This window comes from Melanerpes formicivorus, unplaced genomic scaffold, assembly GCF_026170545.1.
Source record: "Melanerpes formicivorus ecotype bairdi unplaced genomic scaffold, bMelFor1.0.p_v2 SCAF_23, whole genome shotgun sequence".
Lineage (NCBI taxonomy): Eukaryota > Metazoa > Chordata > Aves > Piciformes > Picidae > Melanerpes > Melanerpes formicivorus.
The window spans coordinates 5,217,579-5,243,314 of NW_027142375.1; the positions used below are offsets into that span (position 1 = coordinate 5,217,579).

The window sequence follows — 25,736 nt, forward strand, 5'->3', positions numbered from 1 at the left end:
CGAGGCCCCGTCCGTGGAGGTGTTTAAGACCAGGCTGGACGAGGCTCTGGCCAGGCTGATCTAGTGTGGGGTGTCCCTGCCCATGGCAGGGGGGTTGGAACTAGCTGATCCTTGTGGTCCCTTCCAACCCTGACTGATACTATGATGCTATGAAATTAAAAAAAGAAAGAAAAGAAAGAAAGAATGCAGCTAATCAGACTTTATTCTTTGAGTTTTCAAATTATGACTCTCAAGAATGGGGAAAAAAAATAAACAACCCCAAAGTGTTTTCTCTTACAAGATTTCCATGTCAAGCTGTGTGCTAAGCCATAGTGATACACTAAAACAAACAAAACTATTTCTTTCAGAGTCCAGAAAAATTAACACAGCCCAAAATATTTTTGGAAGACTTCTCTGAGACAAGATTAAAGTTTCCATGTAGCTAGTCTCAGTCTCCAAGTGTTAGTAGGTCCACTAGAAGAACACCAGATTGCAACCATACTCCACTGACAGGCTGTTAGAAACATTTAGTTAGCGATAGCTGCAGCCAGAGGAGTCCCTTTCTGCTGTGGCCTTTGTCTCTTGCCTTTGCATAAAGCCCTGCTGGGGCCCGTTTCAGATTCCTATCTGACAGTCAGGCTGTAATGTAAGAATGAGCATACAGCAGAGTAATTGGAAACACAGGACAAAATGTTACAGGTTAGCTAGCTGCTCTGACTTTTGCTTTCTCTTTCTTTTGGTTTGGGTTTTGTTGTTATTGTCATTGGGGGGAGGGTTGTTGGGTTTGTGGTTTGGTTTGATTTGCTTTGGTAAAAAAATATTCCCTCCTCCTCTGCCCATCACTTCTCCCCAGAGATCACCAATGGCAGCTGCAGGGGTTGGTAGGAAGTAGAATAAAACTTTCAGAGCCATTAAACAACTGGAATTATCAGGTAACTTGATGCTTTTGTCTAAATTTTAATCAGATTGTGCAACTACCCCTTGTAAGCTGAAACAGACTCTGCAGCGCCAAGCACTGCAGTCTACGGCTAACCGCACCAAGTCCCCATCAGTAGATTTCCCTTCATCTCCTACTCCTGCAAAATAAACACCACACAGAAACAACCACTTAGGAGCCCTCTAATTCACAGACAAGTAAGAACATACAGCAATGTTCTCCTTGATTTTAGCCAAGTGTTTCTTACATGCTGCAGAGGGGAGAAACTATTAAGAAGTTAAATCCAAAATTAGACACCCTTATCTCATTGCTGTTTTCTAGCATTCGTCCTGCACACCAGCCTCTGAGAGTCAGTCTGGGCTATTTTCCAAATCCTTGGCCAAAACTTGGGACTCTTACATTTGGACACTCTTTTTCCTTGCTCAGTATACCATGACCCTGCCCCTCTCCTCTGTATCTGCCCAAGTCTCTTTCCTTATGAGACACAAATAAGCCATGCCTAGGCTCCCTTCCCTAGAAGCCAAAACCAAACCACTCCTGGACTCCCTCTCAATATTCCTTCTACAAGCCTTGTCTCACATTTTGCACCTCATCAATCAGCTTTACCTCTTTCTTCAAAAAATAAAAACCCCCACCCTCTTGGGCCTTTACTTTGCAGACCTCAAGATCCCTAAATGCTGCTAACTCCAGATTTCATGAACCCCAGCAGCACACGCCTCACATGCATGAATTTTGAGTTGGATAGCCATCACCAGCAGGCAAAGCAAATGACAATGAAGCAGCCATAAGAAACACTACCTACACAGGGAGCCCTTGCAGTTACAGGCACAGACACTCCAAAAGGCAAAATAATGCTGAGAAGTGACTCCTGGCTTTAGCACCAGAGCTGTTTTGTGAACACATCTTCCTAGTTTTAGTCTATGGTGCCAGTTAATGTTCAAATTAGACAGAGATTACCATGAGAATTAAGCCAAGTAACAGTGTCCAGTAACTGGGAAACTCCTTGCCAGGGGACACATTACCCAAGAATTTCCAAAAGCTGCAGAAATGGGAGAGGGAAAGAGAGAGGCACAAAAGGTACCACTGTGAAGGGGAGGCACTGGGCAGGTTCTTGGAGGGCTGCAGGGAGCAATATGCTCCTGTGGGAAGCCCCACATTACTCATGTACTTTAGTTCTCAAAAGCAACCAGAACTTTGGATGCTTGTTTGAAAATTTCATGCATTGTCTTGTGCTGGCCTCTGTAGTGCATTGAGCTCTTTTATAAGTCCTTGAAAATCTGAATACATATTTAGGATCCCTCAAAACACTCTCTTAGCAGTCATTGGGCAGTTAACCCCAAACAATGTAGTCCATATAATTCAACCTAAACTTACAAACACTAAGACTAAGGGAATACTAATTGGAAATGAGATAAATTATCCCATGTTAAAGTTTTCCCCTTCAATATATTTTTAATGAGAAATACAGAAATACAATAAAGCTGTTGAGAATCATAGAATCCACCAGGTTGGAAAAGACCTCAGAGGTCATCAAGTCCAACCTATTACCTAATACCTCATGACAACTAATCCATGGTTTCAAGTGCCATGTCCAATACTTTTTTGAACACCTCCAGGGACAGGGACTCCACCACCTCTCGGGGCAGCACATTCCAATGGCCAATTATTCTTTCTGTGAAGAACTTTGTCCTCACCTTGAGCCTAAACTTCTCCTGGCACAGCTTGAGACTGTGTCTTCTTGCTCTGCCACTGGTTGCCTGGGAGAAGAGACCAACCCCCACCTGGCTACATCTTCCTTTCAGGTAGTTGCAGAGAGCTACAAGGTCTCCCCTGAGCCTCCTCTTCTCCAGGCTAAACAACCCCAGCTCCCTCAAGCCTCTCCTCATAGGGCTTGCGTTTGAGACCTCTCACCAGCCCACTCATGTTGCAGAGAAAAGAGCATAACTTTTTGTTTGATTGTTTGGTTGTTTTGGTGAGGTTTTGTATGTAAAGTAAAAACCTCCTCATAATCCACATTTCCTTGCAAAGCATTTGAGAAAGTTTGCAATCTTTAAAAAAGACAGGTTTTTCCCAGGCTTCTCCCTCAAAAAGTGTGTGGTTTGTATTATAGTTTACTTGAAAGTAGAGGCTTGGAATCAAACCCTGACAACAACAGTCACACACTTTGGGAAATGCAATGCTGGGGGGGTGGGTGTTTGTTTGGGTTGGGTTTTGTGGTCCCCTGTTTCAAGGCTTTACAAAGCATGTCATGACTTAGAGTGCCACTTAGTTTCTAACCAAAATCAGATACTATCTGCTTTCCCACAGTGTCCTTTAACATATCAAGGAACCAAAGGAGGAGGAGGAAGGGTTCAGGGTTTCTCACACTCACCCTTTTGTTGTTCTCTTCTTCTTGTGCCTTCCTAAACTCGTGCTCTAGGGAGCAATCGATGTCGTTGAAGAGGCCTACTTCCTCACAGTTCTTCAGGAAGCGTGTTGGTGTAGGAGTCTGATCTGGGAAACACAACAAGAAATTATCATTGATATTCAATATTAAAAGCAGATAGAGAAAAACAGTCTTCTAGGACAAGAAAGGTTCTACCAAACCTATCCATGCCTTGTCACCCCTACTGCACCATCATTAAAAACAAACCACGCAGGATTTGAATCTCAACAGCGAAGGCAGGTAGTGCTTGCCAACAGCATCTGAAAATGGGCAGCAGACATCATTCAACCAGAAAAACAATAGGGCCAGGTTTCACAGGGCACATAACACAAGTGCCTCTCCTTTACAGGATGTTAGGGACCTCTGAAGAGGGTCCAAGTCCAACCCTGCTGCCACAGCAGGACCGTAGAATCTAGCACAGGTTGCGCATCCAGACAGGTCTTGAAAATCTTCGGAGAAGGAGACTGCACAACCTCTCTGGGGAACACTGTTCACATGCACAAATGGTTCTAATACTTATCTATAAACCTCCAATAATAGGTGCATGCAAAACAAGACAGTGCATATCATAACACACCTTTACACCACAGCACGCAGGTAGCTGCTGCAGATATGCATCAGTCAATGCCTTCAAGTGCTTGAAAACCAACTCACACTTACACACACTTTGCAAAATACATGAGGTTAGTCACAGCAAGAAGTATCACAGTATCATCAAGGTTGGAAGAGACCTCAAAGATCATCAAGTCCAACCTGTCACCACAGATCTCATGACTAGACCATGGCACCGCTTCAAACAAAATTTGAAGGAGGAGCAATATTATAGTTAGAAAATTTATGGAGTCACAGAATTGTCAGGGTTGGAAGGGACCTCAAGAAGCATCTAGTTCCAACCCCACTGCCATGGGCAGAGACTCCTCAGACTACATCAGGTTGCTCAGAGCCACATCCAGCCTGGCCTTAAAAACCTCCAGGGATGAGGCTTCTACCACCTCCCTGGGCAACCTGTTCCAGTGTCTCACCACCCTCATGGGGAAGAGCTTCTTCCTAACATCCAATCTGAATCTACACATTCCTAGTTTTGATCCATTCCCCCCAGTTCTATCACTCCCTGACACCCTAAAAAGTCCCTCTGCAGCTTTCTTGCAGGCCCCCTTCAGATCCTGGAAGGCTACAATAAAGTCTCCTTGGAACCTTCTCTTCTCCAGACTGAACAGCCCCAACTCCCTCAGTCTGTGGTTAAAGCCTAACATAACCCCTCCTATGAGGAGGACAAAGTAGTGTCCTCATGTATTATCAACACTTTCAAGTTTGAAACACAAGCAAACTATGAGATTTGGAATCAAAAGATTTTTAACGCACACCTCCATCTCTAGGAATCTTTAGCCCACTCAGAAATAATTCAGGGAAGGACAGGATTCTGTTTAATGCCACAGGCAGGAAGGACTTAAGAAGGTACAAGGTTTCCAGCCATTTTTTCTAAAGCCTGCAAGATGGACAAGCCAAATTGTGCTGTGGACTGTAGTTTCACTAATGACCTTGGCTAGTCTTTCTTCACAGTGAAAAATTGAGCCCAGACTTGGGAATCAAGGACTCCTCAAAGCTCAGCTCTGAGTCATCTCTATTCATTCAGAGGAGAGTTTTTAACTATTCCACCCCAGCTTTACACACACATAAAAAACAACCCCAAAAAAGTTCTCTCTTTCATTTTAGTTTCTTCTTCCCAAGACCCCATTCCAGCTCAAGCTGCTTTGCACCTAATTTTATGGAAAGACTAAACTCACTCTCTTCAACAACAATCTTCTGCATAGTCATTGACGACTACCCTATTGTTTGAAACTCATTCTTTCAAGAATGAAAACTCTGTCACACTAATCCCAGTTGCCCATATTGGGCCAACTCTGACCTCAGAAAAGCAGCTTCCCACTCCAATGAGTTCTGGAAGAAAAAGTTGGTTTCCTGCACCTACCTAAGCTGGGTCAAGTTCTAATTTCCCCATTCCAAGGAACAGCTACCAGACACAAAGAACTTTACACGATCAGCATAGAAATACACAGCAACTCATAAGCAAAAAAAAAACCAGCACAAAAAGAGCAATGCATACAAAAGAAAGGGAAAAAAGTTTGCACCTGGAAACTAAAGAGGAGGCTCAACCTTTGCCATTATAAAGCCAGCTGAAGCCAATTTTCACCTGTACCAGGTGTGGGCCTACAGGTCTGACCTTCTCAAGTAATCAAAGGGCAAAACACTTGTTTGCATTTATGTTTCTGCTGGAACATATTGATAAAAATATAAGAACCAAGTCCTTAATGTTAAAACTCTGCTTTATTTCTTTTGGCTTGAGTATCCTACTTGTGAGCTTAAAGGAAACAAAAAACTCAAGTGTTTGGGAATGCACACATATTTATCTGTTAGTTTTCACAGCTAACTACTGTATTACCAGAGTCAGAAACAAGACCTTCCAAGAATTTTGCAGGAACTCAGCACATGGAGTTGAGTCAGTGAGGTGCTGATGTTGATGGAAGGACACTCAGCACTTCACAGGTCCATATCCTAAATCAGTAGTGCCAAACTAATCTCTAGGGGAACCTCACCAGGGTTGTCTTTGGCCCTTGGACAGGAGTTTGTACTGGAAATGAAGTAGACCAAAAAGCAGGGGCAAACAAATTTTATTTCCAAAAAGGATTAAATATTCCTTCAAGCACACGACAGGATTGCTTTGGAGAAAAAGAAAATGTCCAGGAAGGATTGGTTTGAATGTAAGGCTTGGCAATTATTAAGTGTTTGAATGTGAGGCAATACAGGAAACATTGTATTTTTACCAAAATGGTACATCCATATCAAATAAGCAAGGTATCAATTTCCTGATCAAGATGAGAAACTAGGGCTTCAGAATGAAGTTGACAGCACTGATTTCAGTGAAATTATAAAACATAATTAAAAAAATAAAGAGTTGCTTGAGCCCACAGTATCACCAAGGTTGGAAGAGACCTCAAAGATCATTGAGCCCAAATGCTGGAGGTCAGGGCAGAAGAGAATACATTAACACAGACCAGGTCTTGTTATTTTCCATCATGGTACACAGCTGATCCAGAAGTCAGGCATTACTTTATTTAGAATAAACCAAACCAGGTTGGAAGAGACCTTCAAGATCATCGTGTCCAACCCATCAACCAATCCAACCCACCCAAACAACTAACCCATGGCACCAAGCACCCCATCAAGTCTCCTCCTGAACACCTCCAATGACAGTGACTCCACCACCTCCTTGGGCAGCAGGTGACATTATGTCAGAGGCAACTTAATGGGTAACAAGGTGGTGAGCAGGCACATGCAGCTGAAGCTCCCAAACTGTTCAGCATCTAGTCCATGAATGTTAGACAGACCAGAAAAAAGGGAAAAACAAAAGTTCTCAGTGAAGTAAATCCATTTTAACAGGGAAAACAAGCAATCCAGAAGAAGAATGTGACTTCAAATGCATAAAAGCTTCCTCAGCTTCTCTGCACATGCTGAAAGTGTATTTTCTGCACCACAAGCAGTCTGAGATAATCAAATACGCTGCCTACAGCTGATCTTTCAAATTAACTACTTGATTGACTAAAGGCATCAAACCAGATTATCACATTATTTCTATCACCTGCATACTGACACATGCATCTTAAATGACACCCTCCATTGTAGTTTTTAGAACCAGAAATCAGAGTGGCAGGAATTCACAACAAGGTTCTGTTAAGACATACAGCCAGCCCCCACCTCCTCCCAATCAGGGAGGGAACACCACCCAACAACCTGGCCTAAACTTCATCCACAGACCTTCTGGAAGCCAGCTCACCCAGATGTGAAACAAGAGCTGCCTTTCTACATTTGAAGGCTTCATCCTTCAACATTCACAGAAACCAGCAGTCCACAAAACCTTTGTGTTTGTATGAGAGCAGAACTGGACTTCAAAACACAGAGACTTTGCACATATACTGCACTCACTGGTTTCAGGACTTCATGGCTACCAAGTTCAGTGATTTCTTTGCTCCAGAGGCAACAACTATTTTGCCTCTGGAAAGGACCAGCTGTCCCCCAGGAGGTGGGCCAACTAGTAGAAGATATTACTCTCAAAACCACAGTAATTCTTTCATCTAGATTAGGCAAGCCTTTGTGTTTTAATTGGTAACAGTATCATAACAGAGACCCTAACGTAAGTTACACATGCAGGTCTCCCAGAACTAACAAAATATTCCTAATTCTCAGCACTTAAAAATGCATTAATAGTTCCAACAGCTTGTGCCTGACCTCACTGTTCCCTGTTGGTACAAACAAACTTTTTGTTGCTATCACCAGCACCCACAACTATTGCAGGCTGAGAACAGGGCTCTGATTTGTTGTACTTCAGCAACTGGATGTGCCAGACCCATCTGGACCAAAACTCAGACAGAGCTATTACCACTCTCAGCATTCCTGCTGAGGACACACGTTGCTGTAGGAAGCTGTCAGCATGCATGCTGTTAGCCACACAGCCCAGGACTTTAATGGCCCAAGCTGCATTTTGAACCAGGCAACTCAAGGCATGGGTCTGGGCTAACCCTATGTTAATTCATATTTTAATCAATAATTATCATGGTTAGTTTTATTAATAGTGTATCAATAATTATAATATTTATTAGTATCTTCATAGATAATTGTAATTGATGTCTTCATTGATAACTATCATTAGTATTTAGTTCTATTTTATCAATAATTACCACTAATATTTGTATCAATGACAGACAGTGGGATTGAGTGCACCATGAGGAAGTATGAAGATGATACCAAGCTGTGTGGTGCTGTCAATACACCAGAGGGACAGGGTGGCATCCAGAGGGACCTGGACAAGCTGGAGACGTTCAAGTGTCTCGATGTTCTTCTTAAACTGAGGGGCCCAGAACTGGACACAGGACTCAAGGTGTGGCCTAACCAATGCAGAGTACAGGGGCACAATGACTTCCCTGCTCCTGCTGGCCACACTATTCCTAATGCAGGCCAGGATGCCATTGGCCTTCTTGGCCACCTGGGCACACTGCAGGCTCATGTTTAGGCAGCTGTCAATCAGCACCCCCAGGTCCCTCTCTGTTTGGGAGCTCTCAGCCACTCTGACCCCAGCCTGTAGCTCTGCATGGGATTGCCGTGGCCAAAGTGCAGCACTCGGCACTTGGACTTGTTGAATGCCATCCCATTGGACTCTGCCCATCTGTCCAGTCAGTCGAGGTCCCTCTGCAGAGCCCTTCTGCCCTCTAACTGACCAACATCTGCTCCTAACTTGGTGTCATCTGCAAATTTGCTGATGACTGACTCAATCCCCTCATCCAGATCATCAATGAAGATGTTAAAGAGGATGGGGCCCAGCACTGATCCCTGGGGGGCAGCTCAGGAAATGTCACACTAGGTTGCTATGCAGAGAGCATATCTGAATGCATTGTGTACAAATGCATGTGAACCTAGAGTTCCATCCCTCAAAGCATGAACAAAAGCTTTCAAATGGGATACCAGTTAATGAAAGAAAAAGAGAAGCAAAGGGCAGTTATATGAAACAAGTTTCATTTAAAACAAATACAAGAATGAAATATTAAGGCATTAAGATTCAATAGGAGATACCTAGCAGCACAGCTCCCAAGCATGTAACTTAATTCTCCATCTCCCTTCAGGAAAAAAAAAAAATAATGTTTAGTCTGATGTGTAGCAATAACAGACACTTGGCTTGTTCAGCTGTGGGCTCTGTTGAAGTTATATACTCACCCATGTTATACTTTCACACAATGATAACAAAGTCAGAGTAACAGGGCTAGCACTGAGATTTGAAGGGCTGCCCATCAAGCAGCCACATGGAAAAAAAAGTCCTGAGAAATTAAAGAAGGTTTCTTCATCCATTTGGCAGGTTATTCCCCAAATGCACCAAGAAACTCCAGTTCATGCAGCCTCAAGCAGGTGATGGAAGGGGAGAGGAAGAAGAGGTGCACCTAGTTACACCTGGTAGAACAGCCCTAATCCAGAGGCTCGCAGATGAGGTCTCCAAGAATCTTGCTGCTCAAAGATGCACTGTTCAAAAGCACTGGCTGGACTTTGGTTGGGTGCACAGACCGGGGAAACCAGGTCTATGAACTCCTCTGGTCCCTCAGAACCTGAACAGTTGTATTTTAGAATCATAGAATGCATTGGGTGGGAAGGGACCTTTAAAGGTCATCCAGTCCCAACCACTCTACAGTAAAGCAGGGACATCTTTAACTAGATCAGAACTCTTTTTGTTTCATTATTGGCAAAGCAAAGGTCACAGAAGCAAGCAAGAAATCAAACAAAATTATTTGCTCTTAAAGCCAATCATTTTGCATGCCACAAAATTCATTCCTAGATAAACCTCACTCCATAAACCAGTGGGGGGGGGGTGGGGGGGGGAGTGGAAATAAGCTGCCAAGGATGATGTAAGATGTCTCACTGACACAGGCATTACCTGGGAAAAGCAACACATTAACACATACACCTTTGCATGCAGAGAAATACTATTTCTATCTCAACAATGGGTTTCACCACCAAAAAAAATTTAGAGGACTGGATTTTAGAAATCCAGGAAGAAATGAGGAAAGGCCTTGACCCCTGGAAGCATCACTTAACAGCTGTCCTCCATACACTATAAGAAACTTCTGTACTGCCTCCTTTCTGCTGAGTTAAGTTCCCAGCAGATGTCTGGAAGGTTAAAGTCAGCCATAAGGACAGGCTCTGATGATCTTGAGACAGCCTCCAGTTGCTTATAGAACATTTCATCAACCTCTTCATCCTGGTTGGGTGGTCTATAACAGCCTCCAACCAGGATGTCAGTTTTGTTAAGCCTCCCTCTGATTTTAACCCACAGGCACTCAATCCCTGCATCCTCAACCTCAAGTTCTGAGGCACGAAGAGATTCCCTAATATACAGGGCCACCCCTCCTCCTCTCCTGTCTCTCCTAAAGAGCTTGTAACCACCCAGTGCAGTACTCCAATTATGTGAGTCATCCCACCATGTTTCTGTAATGGCAACTACATCACAGTCTTCCTGGTGGACCAAGACTTCCAGCTCCTCTTGTTTGTTCCCCATACTGCGTGTGTTGGTGTACATGCACTGCAGCTGGGCTGTTGATTTCTCAGTTAACCCTAATCTATGTCCCACTCTCTCCTCTCCAGAGAGACTGCCTTCCTCACCCACCCCCTTCAGACCTAGTTTAAAGCCCTCCCAATGAGCCCTGCCAACTCCAATGCTAGTACCCTCTTGCCCTTTCTAGATGAATTCACCCCATCAAGGTCCAGCAGGTCAGGTGCAGTAAAAGTTGCCCCTTGATCAAAGAACACAAAATTCCACTGCTGGCATCATCCCAATTGTTGATGGTGTAGGTTCTCCTGTTCCTCTCAGTGTACACCCCTGCCACTAAGGGAACTGAGCAGAACACCACTTGCGCTCCTGCCCCATCAATCGTCTGAGGGCCTTGAATTCCTTTTTAAATCATCCTGGTGCTCTTATCAATCTCATTGCTTCCATCTTGGATTACCAGCAATGAGTAATAGTCAGTGGGCTGGATTAGCTTTGGGAGTCTCCTTGTGATGTCCCTTATCCAGGCAGGCAGCAGACTTCCCTATGGGACGGGTCGGGACGACATATGGGTCCCTCTGTAACATATGTAGCATATAGCATCACACATAACACAACCTTTCCTCTCCCTTGCAAATTGGTATTTCAGACCTCAACACAGATTTCCTACAAGAAACAGTTTCCTACTCCCCAAGTCCTATTTTGCTTCGTTTCTAAGATGTTGTATTGGTACATGACCGACAGCCTCAGTTTTAGTGCCTACCTCCAATAACAGTTTATAGGAGACATGGTTAGTGTATGTTAAATATTACTGACATCATACTGACTCTGGGGTGAGGGTGGAATTAGATACCTCTGGGAACAGAGCAGATGATTCTCATGGCTGCCTGAAAGCGCACAGCCCACCATTTTGTGTGACCAACTGCCAATAATGAATGGCTCAAATACAACACAACAGAAGATAGTTAGTATAAAACATACAGGGAAAAGAAGGAAATCTGACTTCTGTGCAGCATAATAAAGAGAGGGGGGAAAAAAAACCCCACCACACACTAATGCTACACCTGGCTTATTACAGGGCAATTGATGCTTCAATTCTTTGAACCTAATGATGACAGAAACTATTTTTTTTAATTAAAAAGTCAAATAAGCAAAAAATGCAAAAAAAAAAAGAGAAGGGAGACATGAAGACAAATGTCTAAGAGGAAAGTCTGTCTCTTTCCCCCATATATCATTAATTTTTCATTATGAAATCTAAGAATAAAACATCTTAAAGTTTAAGGTATTTAGATTTCCCCAGGGTTTTGGTGGGTAATGAAACAACTATTTTTCAATGTCTCACTGCAGAGAGTGGATGATCTATGATGCTTCTGAACTAAGGGCTTCAAAATGCCAAACAAATCCACCAAATGAACACAAAAAGGAAAGAAACAAAAAAAAGTCTGTACACAACAGCAGAAGGTTGTCAGGCCATCACAGGCAGGCACATTTGCCACGGGCATGGAGAACACGTGCAACTTTTCCTCGTTCATTTCTACCGTGGATCATCATGCACAAAGCACTAAATAGAAGAAATCCTGAGACCTTTCCAGCCCCAAAGTTACAAATTCCTGTATACTTCATTGGCTAACCGCAGGTCTAGGGGCCTCACTGCTAGTAATAGTGGTGGGAAGCCAGTCAAAGCTTTTTGTCTGGGAAGGCAACTCATTGGAGGGAGAAGACAGCTTCATGAGGGAAGATACTAAACATATACCATGCTGCTCTACTCAGGGGACTCCTGACGACAGGATATACTCCTCAGAAACTGCCCTTGAGCAAAAGGCTTGCCAAACAAAGTTTTAACAAAAGCCAGCGTTTTCACAGGTTGAATGTGCCCACAGCAGTTTCACTGCCAGAGGACATGGCCAAGTGCAAGAGCAGCGTTTTCTCACCTGCACTTGCAAATACAGGATTCTGTGGGCACAGCTGGCATCCAGGCACTCTGTGGGTTCTACTCTTGAACGTGCTATATTCAGTGTGCTCAGTTTAAACTTAGCACACTATGGCACTTTCAAGTGTAAGAGGGAAATAAATTCTATTTGGGACAAGATTTCTCACTGATACCTTAAGTCCCAACAAAAATAAACCAACAATAAAAATAACCAAAAAAGGCTAAATCAAATACTTGCAAGAAACTACTACAATCATTAAAGTGGAAACAATTTATGCATGGTTAGCCTGCTAAAGAGTCTTTAATCATGATATGTGAGCACCTAGAATGGCACAATTTGCCTTGAAGAAGCCCATAGTAACACTGGTTAACACACACACACACATTTGTATCTTAAGGCTTTTTTCTACAATTACTTTGAAATACCCTATTGATATTCTTAATAATCCCTTACTATAGTTCAAGGTATATACAAGAGGAAAGGGAATAAGAGAGAAGTGGTAAGATTAAGGCTAGCTTAACTTTACCCAGCACTTACTGAATGCCAGCAAGCCACTGAGGAATGGTTACTCAAAAACCAACATAAGAAAAAAACCAACAGTACTTAAGAAAGTAAAGGATGTAATAGCACATAATAATAACCTCTGTGTGTGACAGAAGAGGCTCAAACAGAGATGGGGACCTTTAGGGGCAAAAAGAGTGCTAAAAGTTACCCACTGGTTTATTTTGCTGGTTATGAATATTTACAGCAGTCACATCCTGAGCCACCATAAAGGTGGCTCATAGAATGTGGCCTCTTACAGCTGCTGAAGTGAGCCTGTCAAACTTAAATAGTGAGTCTTGTAGGAACAGTCCAAGTGCACTTCATCAGCACGCTCGCTGCTGGGCTCCCAGGTGACACGCACTGAAGTGCCTATATTTCACTGGCATGTTGACATGGGAGTCAGTAATAGAACTGCCAGCAATGGCTGAGGTTCAACAATTTCTCTCCCTCTCACGCCAAACCTGTGGGAAGGGATAAGAATGGCAGCAGCCTTTTTGTCCAAAGATAGGCATTCTAGCTTATTCCACCTCTGCTTGTTAATTAATTGGAGTTGGGGCTGTTTAAAACCAATCTTGGAGGTACTTTGCCAGTAGCTTCCCATTAGGAGTCACGCTTTCAACATCACCTGAATAGTTATCTTGATTCTTGAAATTGTGTCTTCTTACCTGATAACATATTATCTGTTTTTATTGAAGGAAACTTCAAAGTCATTTCATGTTTGTGCCTGTGAATCATCAGGTGATCCTCTGTAGGAAAACGCTGTCAGGCAAACAGAGAGAGAGGAAAAAAATTAATTCTCTAGTAATCATTTGGCATTGAACAGCATTTCAAAAATGAGAGAAAGAGAAAGAAATGGATCCAGCTAGCAAAGAGTCCAAGTGGCACAGGAAACAGAACACTTGAAAATGCAAGTGAGGATGAGTAACAAATAGCTGTACTCAGAAGCATATTTGCTGCAGTGCTCTCTGGGGCTGCAAACTGCAAGGTGTCATAGACTTGCTTGAAAAAAGGCCAAGTTTTGTATTCTAAGGGTCTCAGACACCCATTCCAGCTCCTACAGCTTCCTCACAAGTCCCCACGTGCCTGAGGATCTGCGATTAACTGCGGCTGTGTACGCTCATAGCCCATGGCAAATGCAAAGTAATGCAGCATATCTTAAATCATTCTACTGGGTTTTTCTGCTTTTGTAACCTGTATCTGCTGTACAGGAATAAAAATAATCAAATAAGCCAGTCTTTCCCCACACAAAAGTATTCAGGCAAAAATGCACCTTTAGTTTGCAAACTCTGACTTGATTTAAAGTGGCAGTGCAATGGGACTCAGTAGAGAACAACAATTTCTGCTCCTTTGTGATAATAACTGAAATTCTTTTCCTTTGTCAAGCAGAGAAGGTGAAGAGATGTGCTTTGTAAGGAATGAATCGGTGTGCTTTTTGGGTTTTTTCAGCCTGGTAACAGACTTCTGCAAAAAGTAGCTCATTTTGAACAAGACAAGGAAGAGACAAACTTGGATAAAGTTCGAGCACTTGCACACTTAGACTCCAAGGGCAGATTTGTTCTCTTAAGATTCCTTCACTAAAAGGAGCATACACAGGCACTTGTGACAAGCTCCTGCAATGCTTTTAACAGGGTTATTTCAGGACTAGCAAAGTCCAACAGTTGTATCACCAGGGCTTGAATGGAGGGTGAAAAAAAATAGAGGGGAAAAAACAAAGGCAAAGAAAGAAAGAAAAAAGGCATAAAACAAATTAAAAGCAGCTTTTTAAAGCAACAAGTACAAAGCAGAGTGTACAAAGCTGGTTAACAACAGAGCTACAGTGTCTTGATGCTTTCCATATAATATATTCTTGGCTAAGGGACTTTACTTGTGGCTATAGGATAAATAGCTGCAGCACATTACACCTTCTAACAATCTCTTCAAGCCCATAGACAAAGCAGCATAAGTAACAGGAATGAATTCTCTGGGGGTTAAAATACATTAAATAAATAAAAACCCCAATGGCCTTTTTCCTCATTGTGAAATTCTGTTTCATTGCTTACTAACCTGGAAGAAAGGCAGCAGTAGAAATCAAAGAACCAAAGGACTACGTGGAAGACCTTCCTTAATGAAATTTTGAGGGGAAAAAATCCTCAAGTTTTGCTCTCCTGGAAATGGATTTTCCTTCATGGACACCACACTGTCTTCATGGCAAGGTCACCCAGCTTAAAGAGGGCATGGAACAATTGAGGAGAAGCTATTTCTCCAGCACAGACTTCTCTGCCTTTTTGAAAGTCTGCTTTATTCCTTGTGAAGAAGATCAACTCCCTCAGCCCTCAATGTATATCCACACACTGGCTGATAGTGAAGCCAGTGCCCAGACAGCTGTGATACACTGCCTGTGTGCTTCTGTCCTAAATTTACTAGAAACAGAGGTCTTATTTTGACATTTCTAATTGCACCAGCATACAATCACACCTGCTCTCTGAACACTTAAATAAGCACATTTGGATCAGCTTCTTCTCTACTGAGAAAATTAATTAATAGGTGGCATGAAAACACTCAAGTCCAAGAGTCAACTAAAAGGTAAATGAAACATGACTGTAAAATGCAGACACTTTTTATTCTACCTCTGTGACAGAATGGTGACAGCTTAACTCTTCATGGGGAAATCTGAAGTGACAAACCCTTAGAGGGACATTCCAAAAAAGGCACTCTGACACACACAGAGAGGCTCCCCCTTAGTGAACCAACAAATCTGCTTGGCTGGTTGTTAGCTGAGCCTTAGTCTTCTCCCTTTCCATACTTCAGCTCTTGGCAAAGCCAGCAAATACACTCCAGTAACACTCCCAACTGCCAACATACAGTTAGAGCAGGGAAATACTACCCTCATTAAGAGAAGAGGACTCTAGGAAATGAGTAACCTAAATCACTGAAATCAAATCTATACAGGAAGCTTGTGGCAAAAGCCCAAAAGATACCCTCACCTGAAGGTTTTACTCACAAATTCCTGTCACTAAACTGAATTAGGGTTGGAAGTGCCACACTTGGGACTTCCTTCATCTCTATAAGGTCACCAAAAATACCACAAATCCCAATTCAAAATTTCAGGAGGTAAAAATCCTTGTCACTTCATGTTTAAAATCATTGCACTTCTAATGTTACAAGTCAGGTTATGCCCTCACAGACACAGGGCAGGTCAGCAGTCAACAGGAAATTCAAATGTAAGTCCTGGGGCAGAATTAATCTACAGGCTGCATTTTCTATAGAGAATATTTAGTAGGGTGATGTCTCAAAGATACCATTTTTAATAAGAAGATATCATTGTAGATAAGATTTTAATTTGTTTTAATACATAAATCTGGAGGGTTATGACACCAAATAGAAACTGTACTACATTACATCACACACCCGAGCAGAAGACAGACAAAGTGTCCTGCCTACCCTGTCCTCTAAACGTGACTGCCTAGCACTGGCCACTGAAGGGGAATTTGCAATACCTAACTTGAAAGTTAGGCTTGGGAAACACTTTTACCAACTAACTTTTGGCTGGATATTGCATTTGCTTTACACACTTTGTAATAATACCTTGTGGGGTAAAGAGGGAATTGATGGGGGAGGGCTTGAAGCAGGGGGGGGAGGGAGGGAGGGAGGTGGTGTGGAACCAAAAACCACAACCAACACACATTATTATTAGATGTGTTAATGTATCAGGAGGCATTATACAAGCCAGAGCTAGTGCTGAGGACTCAATTAATATCACCGCTGACTCCACTCACCTGTGAGCAGCCTGGGGCACTGCAGACAAAAGGCCTCTCCTGCTCCAAGTTCATCTTTGATTCCTCATAAATCTACATGTTAAAAGGGGGAGGGGGAAAGAAAGGTAACCTATGAATATGAACATGCTAAACTTCATACATACATGCAACATACAGTGGTCATATTTTGTGCTTTTATTTTAAACTCCCAGACCAGAACAGAACAAAGTTTTCATCCTCCAAGTACTAAATTTGCTTTTATTCAGCAGGCTCCTTACAGTGTAAGTTCTCACTGCTCCTTCCTGAGCACATATTTACTTTGAAGGGAAAAAAAAAAAAAAAAAAAGAGGCCAACATTAAGCTTTCACAGCAGAAATTTGGCTCAGAAGAAAGCATATGTTCAGCCCTGTTGTTAGATAAGACTATATCTGCTCAGAAATATCTCAAATTCAAGGGGTTTACCTTTCCTTCTTCAGTTCCTGCTGAACATCAAAACCAGACATCTGTTACTTTTGAGAAAGAACTCACTGTCTGAAACTCCCTATCCATGCCATTCAGTATTAACACCTCCCATACATACATACATACATGCTTTCTAGACATGCATGACAGTTGTGCACCCCCACCCTCTGAATGGTCAATGGGATCCTCAAGAGATGAAGAAGTGAAGTTTTGGCTAAAACTGCAGCTTCTCTATAGCACTTCCAGTCCTGCAACCTTGAACTAAAGCCTGGAGGAGAGCTCCTGGGTCTTGAATAAAAATTAAAGAGGAAACACTGGCCCTCAGAATGCAGGAGGACAGCTCATTTGGGGTTAATATTGTGGAAGTGTCCTTGACCAGTATCAACAGCCACCATTTTTTAGTAGCTTTCTAGGCCCTAAAGTAAGTCTTTTCTTTCAGGTATGTTTTGAGCTCACTGGTACAACTGGCACTACCAGCTAGAACACAGTAGCTGACCCACCATAAAGTACAACACACAGCTTCTGCTTACACCACGCAAGTCTCCTAAAAATAAGTAACCAAAAAAACCAAAACAGAGAAGGTTTTTACCTGACTTCACTGACACCCAGAAGCAGCATCCAGAAACAACAGAAGTTCTATTTTTATTTGCTCTTTAACCTCCACAAGGGCACCACCCCCTAAAAGTACTAATTAGGATCAGCTGATGCTCTTGATGTGTCCATCTCTACCAATGCCTGGTCTGAGACAAGTGATTATCACACCAAATAACAATCAGGTGTGAAGAGCAAACCTGGCTCAGGACTAGCCTATCTATCTTCACAAGGCCAGAACTGAAACAGATAAAATGGTACCAAATCTATTCCTCTAAGGTTATTCATATCCTGTTTTGATTTAACTTACAGCTACGTTAAACTGAAATAGGATACTCATAATCAGAAATGAAAGAGTACGCTCGCAAAAAGGCCTATACCAAAATAACTAAAGGTGTTGAATTACTTCTGATTTCAGTTGTTTCAGTTCCAGACTCTGCATAGACAGGCTCTTCAGAGGTGAAGCAATAAAAATACTCTGAATTACACTATCCTGTCTGAAAGAAACAAACATCAGAGATGTAACTGACTAAATAAACCCCTGCAAACAATCAAAAACAAAACCTCCAGCTAAGTCTCATGTTTAAATCCACCTTTATTTATGGGATATGACCCCGGGATGTTGTCTTTCCTAAAGACTTCTTCACGAAAATAAATACCAAAAAAAAATACCTTCATGTGGATAATGAAAGGCTTCATCTGATAGCTCAGTTACTCCTGCAACTGAAGCACTGCCAAAGGTTCCTGTTACCCCTCTCTCCCCTCCTCAGGGGAGAACAACAACTGCATTTTCAACAGGAGAACAATGGATGGGACTCAGTTAAAGAAAACAAGACAGCAACAGTTCTGGTCCCAAGTGTCCAAGTGAGTTTCAAAACATTACCAGGAATTATTTGGAGTTTGTTTTCTTACTAAGCATTTCAAATCTGAAACTGCCCACCCCGCCTTGAGCTTGATCAACAAGAGCAAGTGCAGGGTCCTGCATCTGGGTCGAGGCAATCCCAGCACAAATCCAGGCTGGGCAGTGACTGGCTGGAAAGCAGCCCTGAGGAGAGAGACTTGGGGGTGCTGGTGGACAAGAAGCTCAGCATGAGCTCTCAGTGTGCACTTGCAGCCCGCAAGGCCAATCAGATCCTGGGCTGCATCAGGAGAAGTGTGGCCAGCAGGCCAAGGGAGGTGATTCTCCCCTTCTGCTCAGCTCTGCTGAGACCCCACCTGGAGTACTGCCTCCAGTTCTGAAGCCCCTATTACAGGAGGGATCTGGAGGTGCTGGAAGGTGTCCAGAGAAGGGCCACGAGGATGATCAGAGGGCTGGAGCACCTCTCCTATGAGGACAGACTGAAGGAGTTGGGGCTGTTCAGTCTGCAGAAGAGAAGGCTCCCAGGTGACCTAATTGTGGCCTTCCAGTATCTGAAGGGGGCCTACAGGAAGGCTGGGGAGGGACTGCTCAGGATCTCAGGTAGTGATAGGACTAGGGGGAATGGAATGAAGCTGGAGGTGGGGAGATTCAGGCTGGATATGAGGCGGAGGTTCTTCACCACGAGAGTGGTGAAGCCCTGGAATGGGTTGTCCAGGGAGGTGGTCGAGGCCCTGTCCCTGGAGGTGTTTAAGACCAGGCTGGGTGAGGCTACTCTGGCCAGCCTGATCTAGTGTGGGGTGTCCCTGCCCATGGCAGGGGAGTTGGAATTAGATGATCCTTGTGGTCCCTTCCAACCCTGACTGATACTGTGATACTATGATCTTTAGTCCCTAAGTCCATCAGTACGTAGAATCATAGAATTGTTAGGGTTGGAAGGGACCACAAGGATCATCTAGTTCCAACCCCCCTGCCATGGGCAGGGACATCTCACACTAGCTCCTGCTTTGATACAATTAAATGATTCTCAAGGTTACTAGAGAGACAAACACAGACTAAGCACCAAAATAACATTCTCGATGAGGAGCAGAGCCCTGAGCACGGGGACTAACTTGAAGAAAACATGCACTTGGGTTTTATTCTCAATACCCTGAAAAGGTGTCAGATTTAATGTTTAGTCATCTACCCCAAACGTACAATCAGCTGCTGGTTCCCATGAGAATCACCCTTTGCAGACTATTTGCTGACATCAAATTAAACTAACTGAATAAATAAATATTAAAGGAAGGAAGAATAGTAATCATCCAGCATGGCTAATCACGTGTGCCCTCCAGGATACTGTCTAGCAGAGCTTGACCCACACAATCTGTTACCAGACAGTACAATGCCCTAAAGACAAACTGCACCATGCAGAATTTGTATTCACATGTGATGCTATCACTTCAGTTGAGACTGTAGCACTATTGACTCTCTTAAAGTAGTAAATGAGTGAAAGAATCAGCCTGCTACATATTTGGGAAAGGGTGTGTGGTACTTGACTATCTTATGGCAGCAATTCAAGCTTTATGCTTTAACGTTGACCAGAAACAAGCAGCTGAAAATCTGGGCTGTGAGGGTGTGTGAACCTCCTGCACCCCCTGTTCCTCTTGAACACCTCAAGAGCTGTGGATGCACACGCAACATAGGATGTCACTCCAAGTTTGCAGCAGGATGGGAGCTCCCAGCAAAAGAGGTGTTTTGATTGTGCACACCCCAGCTTTCACAGCACCCTTTTCAAGATGCAGGCACGCATATCCCATCCTTCAGTTCAGGAGACAGACAGCTGTACACAGCCTCCGGCACACAGCTTGCTTTGTACAGCTGTGGTAGTTTTAGGTTAATGTTTTAGTTAATGTTGGGGGGGAAATTTCAACCCACCACAGCAGCTCGTGTGCATTGCTGGGCCACAGCATCCACCTCTCCTTTTTCCACAACTTGTGCAGGTGGTTCAGCATTCCTGAAGGAAATAACGCAACCAATGGCAACATTCCTGCTTCACCCAATAAAAGTGAATCACCGCAACCTTTACGTCTAAATGAAGGCTCTTATTAACCTTTGGGATCCTAAAAATTGAAGTTACAGTCCTGCACCTTTCATAGTACTACCTCTGACTGCCACAATTAACACTCATGAAGAGTATCAGGCAAATCTATGACGACAGAAAAGTTTGCAAATTGCTCAGACCTGAGCTATTCACTTCTGCTATCAACAGCCTAATTTATTGCAACTTTGTGACCTCTCTGAGGAAACAAACAAGGATTATAAATGTAAGCCAGCACTAATATTGATGTGTCAGCATTAGTTCTGATATTATTAACAATAGGCATGAGTGCATTATGCAGCAGAAAAGGGAGCTGAACTTTAATAGACATGTTAACAACATCTGTCAGCATTTATTGCCCTATTGCGACCATGTAAAGAGCATTATTGGCAGAATGTGTAAGTGAGGAAATCTGCTACACTGCAGCACTGAAATATCTCTCTGCTGCAGGAGAAGTTAAGGTATTCTGATTAGAAGGGAAAAATAAACAAACAAAATTACAGAGGAAACACAGCAAGGCTACTCTGGCCAGGCTGATCCAGTGTGGGGTGTCCCTGCCCATGGCAGGGGGGTTGGAACTAGATGATCCTTGTGGTCCCTTCCAACCCTGACTGATACTGTGATACTATGGTACTCCAAGCCCTGCCACATGGAAAAGAAACACGCCGTTTCTGCAGCAAGCCAGGATTTCATACTCTGTCTCTTGAGTGCTGCATGAGACATTTCTACACATTTTTATGATAATTAATAAAACTGAAGCCCACAGCGAGGAGTGCAAGAACATAACAAAGAAATAAAAGGCAAACAAAAGAAACACAGTCACCCTTAGAACACAGCCACAAACTACGTCCTCTCGTAGCAGCCTCCAGAGGGAAGTAACCCAGTGAGGAGGTTTTGTAAAGGCTGGTGATTGTCTTTTCAGAATCAGAAAAATAGCTCCAACAACTAACACCAGGAAAGCTTACTCCTTTCTGCCTCTCTCCCCCCCTGTTTTAAACTCAGCAGTAATCTTACAGCCGCACTGGTAAAAACATCAAGCAGTCTTGTTTCCTGTTTCAATGTTATTCTTGAGGTGGGCTGCAGTAAGAATCTGATTTTCATTGGGCTATTATTATTTGCAGCTGCGTGACCTTTTTAACCCTCTTTTAAAAGTGACATTTCAGCCTTCAACCTCAAGCTGTCTAAATGTTGCAAGGTTTTCAGTCCTCTGATTAACAGTGAAAAAAGAACCGATGGGGAGGTGGATACTACAATGTGTCTAATACAGGTCAGTGCACCCACCCTGCCATTTGCACTAGTGAGTAATTCCAGTCTTATAAGCAACCTGTTTGTTTAAATTAATCACCTGGGCACATGCTTGCAAGACAGGTTTCTTCAGCCCGGTGTGACCAAGGTCACTGAGATTTCCACATACAAGTACAAATTGCACAGTCCCTAGCTTTAGCAGCAGTATGCAGAGACATGAGCAATAAATGAAGCATCCCCTAGTTTTTAAGGGTCATGGCCACAACATATGAAAAGTGAGAGGAGACGTGGCTCTGCTGCACTTGAGAGCATGAAAGCAGGCCATGGGTGCACACAGCATTTGAACCGCTAGCCGTGGCTATTCACTACGGCACTGTTTATAGATTATTACAGCATTGCTGCAAATGCTACTCAGACCTGTTGGCTTTGGAAGCAGAGGACAAGCAAAGACAATGCCTATGGATAGATGGGCAGAGTCCAACAGGATGAGGTTTAACAAGACTAAGTGCCAGGTTCTACACATTGGCCACAACAACCTCAGGCAGTGCTACAGGCTGGGGTCAGAGTGGCTGGAGAGCAGACAGACATACAGGGACTTGGGGATACTGGTTGATAGTAGGCTGAACATGAGCCAGCAGTGTGCCCAGGCGGCCAAGAAGGCCAATGGCATCCTGGCCTGGATCAGGAATAGTGTGGCCAGCAGGAGCAGCGAAGTCATTACGCCCCTGTACTCAGCACTGGTTAGGCCACACCTTGAGTCCTGTGTCCAGTTCTGGGCCCCTCAGTTTAAGAAAGATGTTGAGATGCTGGAAGGTGTCCAGAGAAGGGCAACAAAGATGGTGAGGGGATTGGAGCACAAGTCCTATGAAGAGAGGCTGAGGGAGCTGGGGATGTTTAGTCTGGAGAAGAGGAGGCTCAGGGCAGACCTTATTGCTCTCTATAATCACATGAAAGGTGGTTGTAGCCAGGAGGGGGTTGGTCTCTTCTCCCAGGCAACCAGCACCAGAATAAGAGGACACAATCTCAAGTTGTGCAGGAGGAAGTTTAGGTTTGATCTTGGAAAGAAGTTCTTCACTGAATGATTGCCCATTGGAATGGGCTGCCCAAGGAGGTGGTGGGGTCAATGTCCCTGGAGGTGTTTTCTAAGAAGAGACTGGATGAGGCACTTGGTGCCATGGTCTAGTTGATTAGATAGGATTGGGTGATCAGTTGGACTTGATGATCTTGGAGGTCTCTTCCCACCTGGTTGATCCTGTGGTTTTGCCCAGTGTTTCCTTGCAGGAGCCAGGCCAGCTTTAGGTGTTGCTGCACGGTGGTTTGTGTCAGCGAGGGCCGTCCGCTGCTTTCCGAGACTGGGATCATGCTTTCCACATGAACACATACAGGGCTCATTATCACACCCTGCCTGCTCCAGCTGCTACAACGAAGGGTCTGTCAGCATTGCCATTAGAAACTCCCCTCATTTCAGGATTAAAGCATTTCCAAATGGTTCTGGATGCTGGAAAGCAATTTGTGTCTGAAGTCCCCAAGAAGGATTTTAATATGATGCACATTTGAGCTGGGGCTCAAGACCTCACTGGTACTCTGGTGAAGTTTTTGTGATTGCATTTATGACATTTATATGTGGAAAAACACTCAGCTTGGGCCTTTATTCATTTGTATTAAAAAGAGAGCCCCATAAATCTTTAGGCAGAGCTGAGTGCTCTCAAAAAGTGGTTGATGTGTGAACTGCCTCAACAGCAAGCAGCCTTTGGCCCTTTCCCCGTGGCTGGCAGCAATGCCGCCCACAGCAAGCACCCTCTGTTTGGCACAGGAGGGTGCCTCAATAGTAGTTAGCCCCTTGCCACTTGTGAAGCTTTTGGCCACTGGCATGCTTGAATCATTTGTGAATTGAGTACCAAAAGGATGCTTGTTTCATGCTGCCAAACACCTCAGTTCTTTTCAAATAGCCACTGGGTTTGCTTACTGCCTGTCCAAAAAAATACCTCAGTGCTGGGAAGGCTCCCCAGCAGTTCTAAGATTTTATCCTATCTCTTTTCCAGATATATCCATTCACCTCCAAATATCTGAGGAAGAAGAGTTTTTGGTCCCATATTCAGCATTTGACCACTAATAAACCCACTTTCTATTATGGAGCAAAACCAAATAGCTCCTCCTGCATTTTTTCTGCATGTGCAGAGCTGCTTTCTTCTCAAAAAAGAAGGAGCAGAACTGGGGATAACTAAATAAAGGGGGAAAGATAGGAACAAGAATGAAGTTCACAAAACTTTGGTGTTAAGAAGAGGAAATAAGGGGAAGAAGAGGCTCAAAGGGGCCGGGGACAAGGAGCCACCAGTGGAAACACAAAGAGAAAGTGCAAGTGAGGGCTGCAAACCACTGAGGACTGGGCTGAGGAAGAGGAAGGTAGTAAAAGAATTACAGAATTAACCAGGTTGGAAAAGACCTTTGAGATCAGCAAGTCCAACCTATCACCCAACACCATCTAATCAATGAAGCCACAGCACTAAGTGCCTCATTCAGTCTTATTTTAAACCCTTCCAGGGACAGTGACTCCACCACCTCCCTGGGCAGCCCATTCCAATGGCAAATCACTCTTTCTGTGAAGAATTTCTCCTAACACCCAACCCAAACCTCCCTTGGCACAGCTTGAACATACCTCTGAAAGAAATCCTCAACATGGAAAGCAGATGACCTGCTACTGCCTTCCCATGTAACAGCAGCATGATTGCTGCACTGTATGCCATCCAGGCAAGGCAAGACTACTTGGTCGAGGACACAATTTGTCTTCTACACTGAATGAGCTACAGCTGAAGTCCAGTGAAAATGCACAAGTCTAAATGAGTGCTCTACATCTGTTGGGCTCTCCATTTGAGTACAAGAAACCCATCATGCATTTACTTGGTATAGAGCAAAAGGCTGGTCCATTTTACAGAAAAGACCAGGGGGTTATTGAGCACGGGCAACAGAAGATGAAAAGAAAAAGAAGAAGAAAGAAAGAAGAGAACAAAACAAAACAAAAACCACAAAAAAAAAAATATATCCCTAACAACCTGCACTTTTTGAAAACAGTTCCTGAAATTTATCTCAGCAAAGAAATATTCTATAGGAGAAAGTAGATCTTTATGGGGAAAGATGGCTATTACTTCAGCTCTGGAAAAACACTTCAAGGAATAATGTGGTTATTTTGCACTCTGCAATTGGCCTAACACAGCCAGCCTGACCGGGAAGTGGCCCAGGCTTGTAGCTCTGCAACTGTCCCTCACTGATGGCATTTGCAGAACAACCCTAATACCTGCTCTCCCTGGTTAAAAGTCTGAAATGACAGAAGAGACCAGACTGTAACCTCACTGAAAGCACAGAGGTTTGGTCAACGGAACATGCAGCGGCAACAGATGCTGCAGCAATACAACCACAAAGTCAAGCGATGCAAGGAACAGGCAGCATTCAGCAATGAACACATCACACACCAGCAGACAGAAACACCACCTGTACCACATCTCCTTTTGCCCTACATGCAACTTTTCTGCTAGCTTTTCATATGGAAATCCAACAGCCAACCCAGAGCCACTGAAGTAAAACCATGGAGTCTATGGATTTAATATGCCAAATGTTAAGGAGAGCATCAAATGCCCATGGGTAGCCAAACAATATGAAAATGTCATGTTTACCAGAATAGAATAGAATAGAATAGAATAGAATAGAATAGAATAGAATAGAATAGAATAGAATAGAATAAGCCAGGTTGGAAGAGACCTTCAAGATCATCGCGTCCAACCCATCAACCAACCCAACCCACCTAAACAACTAACCCATGGCACCAAGCACCCCAGCAAGTCTCCTCCTGAACACCTCCAATGATGGTGACTCCACCA

At 43.6% G+C, this 25,736-nt stretch overlaps 1 protein-coding gene across 2 annotated transcripts in view; it reads right to left on the reverse strand.

Moving 5' to 3' along the window:
- The window catches only part of CREB5 (cAMP responsive element binding protein 5), a 289,788-nt gene that overhangs the window by 227,413 nt on the left and 36,639 nt on the right, over window positions 1-25,736 (reverse strand). The window contains exons 2-4 of one of the 2 annotated variants that reach the window (XM_068152374.1): window positions 16,652-16,723; window positions 13,562-13,655; window positions 3,288-3,409 (exon numbers count right to left, since the gene is read on the reverse strand). In XM_068152374.1, coding sequence (XP_068008475.1) covers window positions 3,288-3,409; window positions 13,562-13,655; window positions 16,652-16,705 — 270 coding nt within the window. In that variant the 5' untranslated portion in view covers window positions 16,706-16,723. The remainder of the gene's footprint in view (window positions 1-3,287; window positions 3,410-13,561; window positions 13,656-16,651; window positions 16,724-25,736) is intronic. The other variant, XM_068152375.1, reaches the window with a different exon arrangement.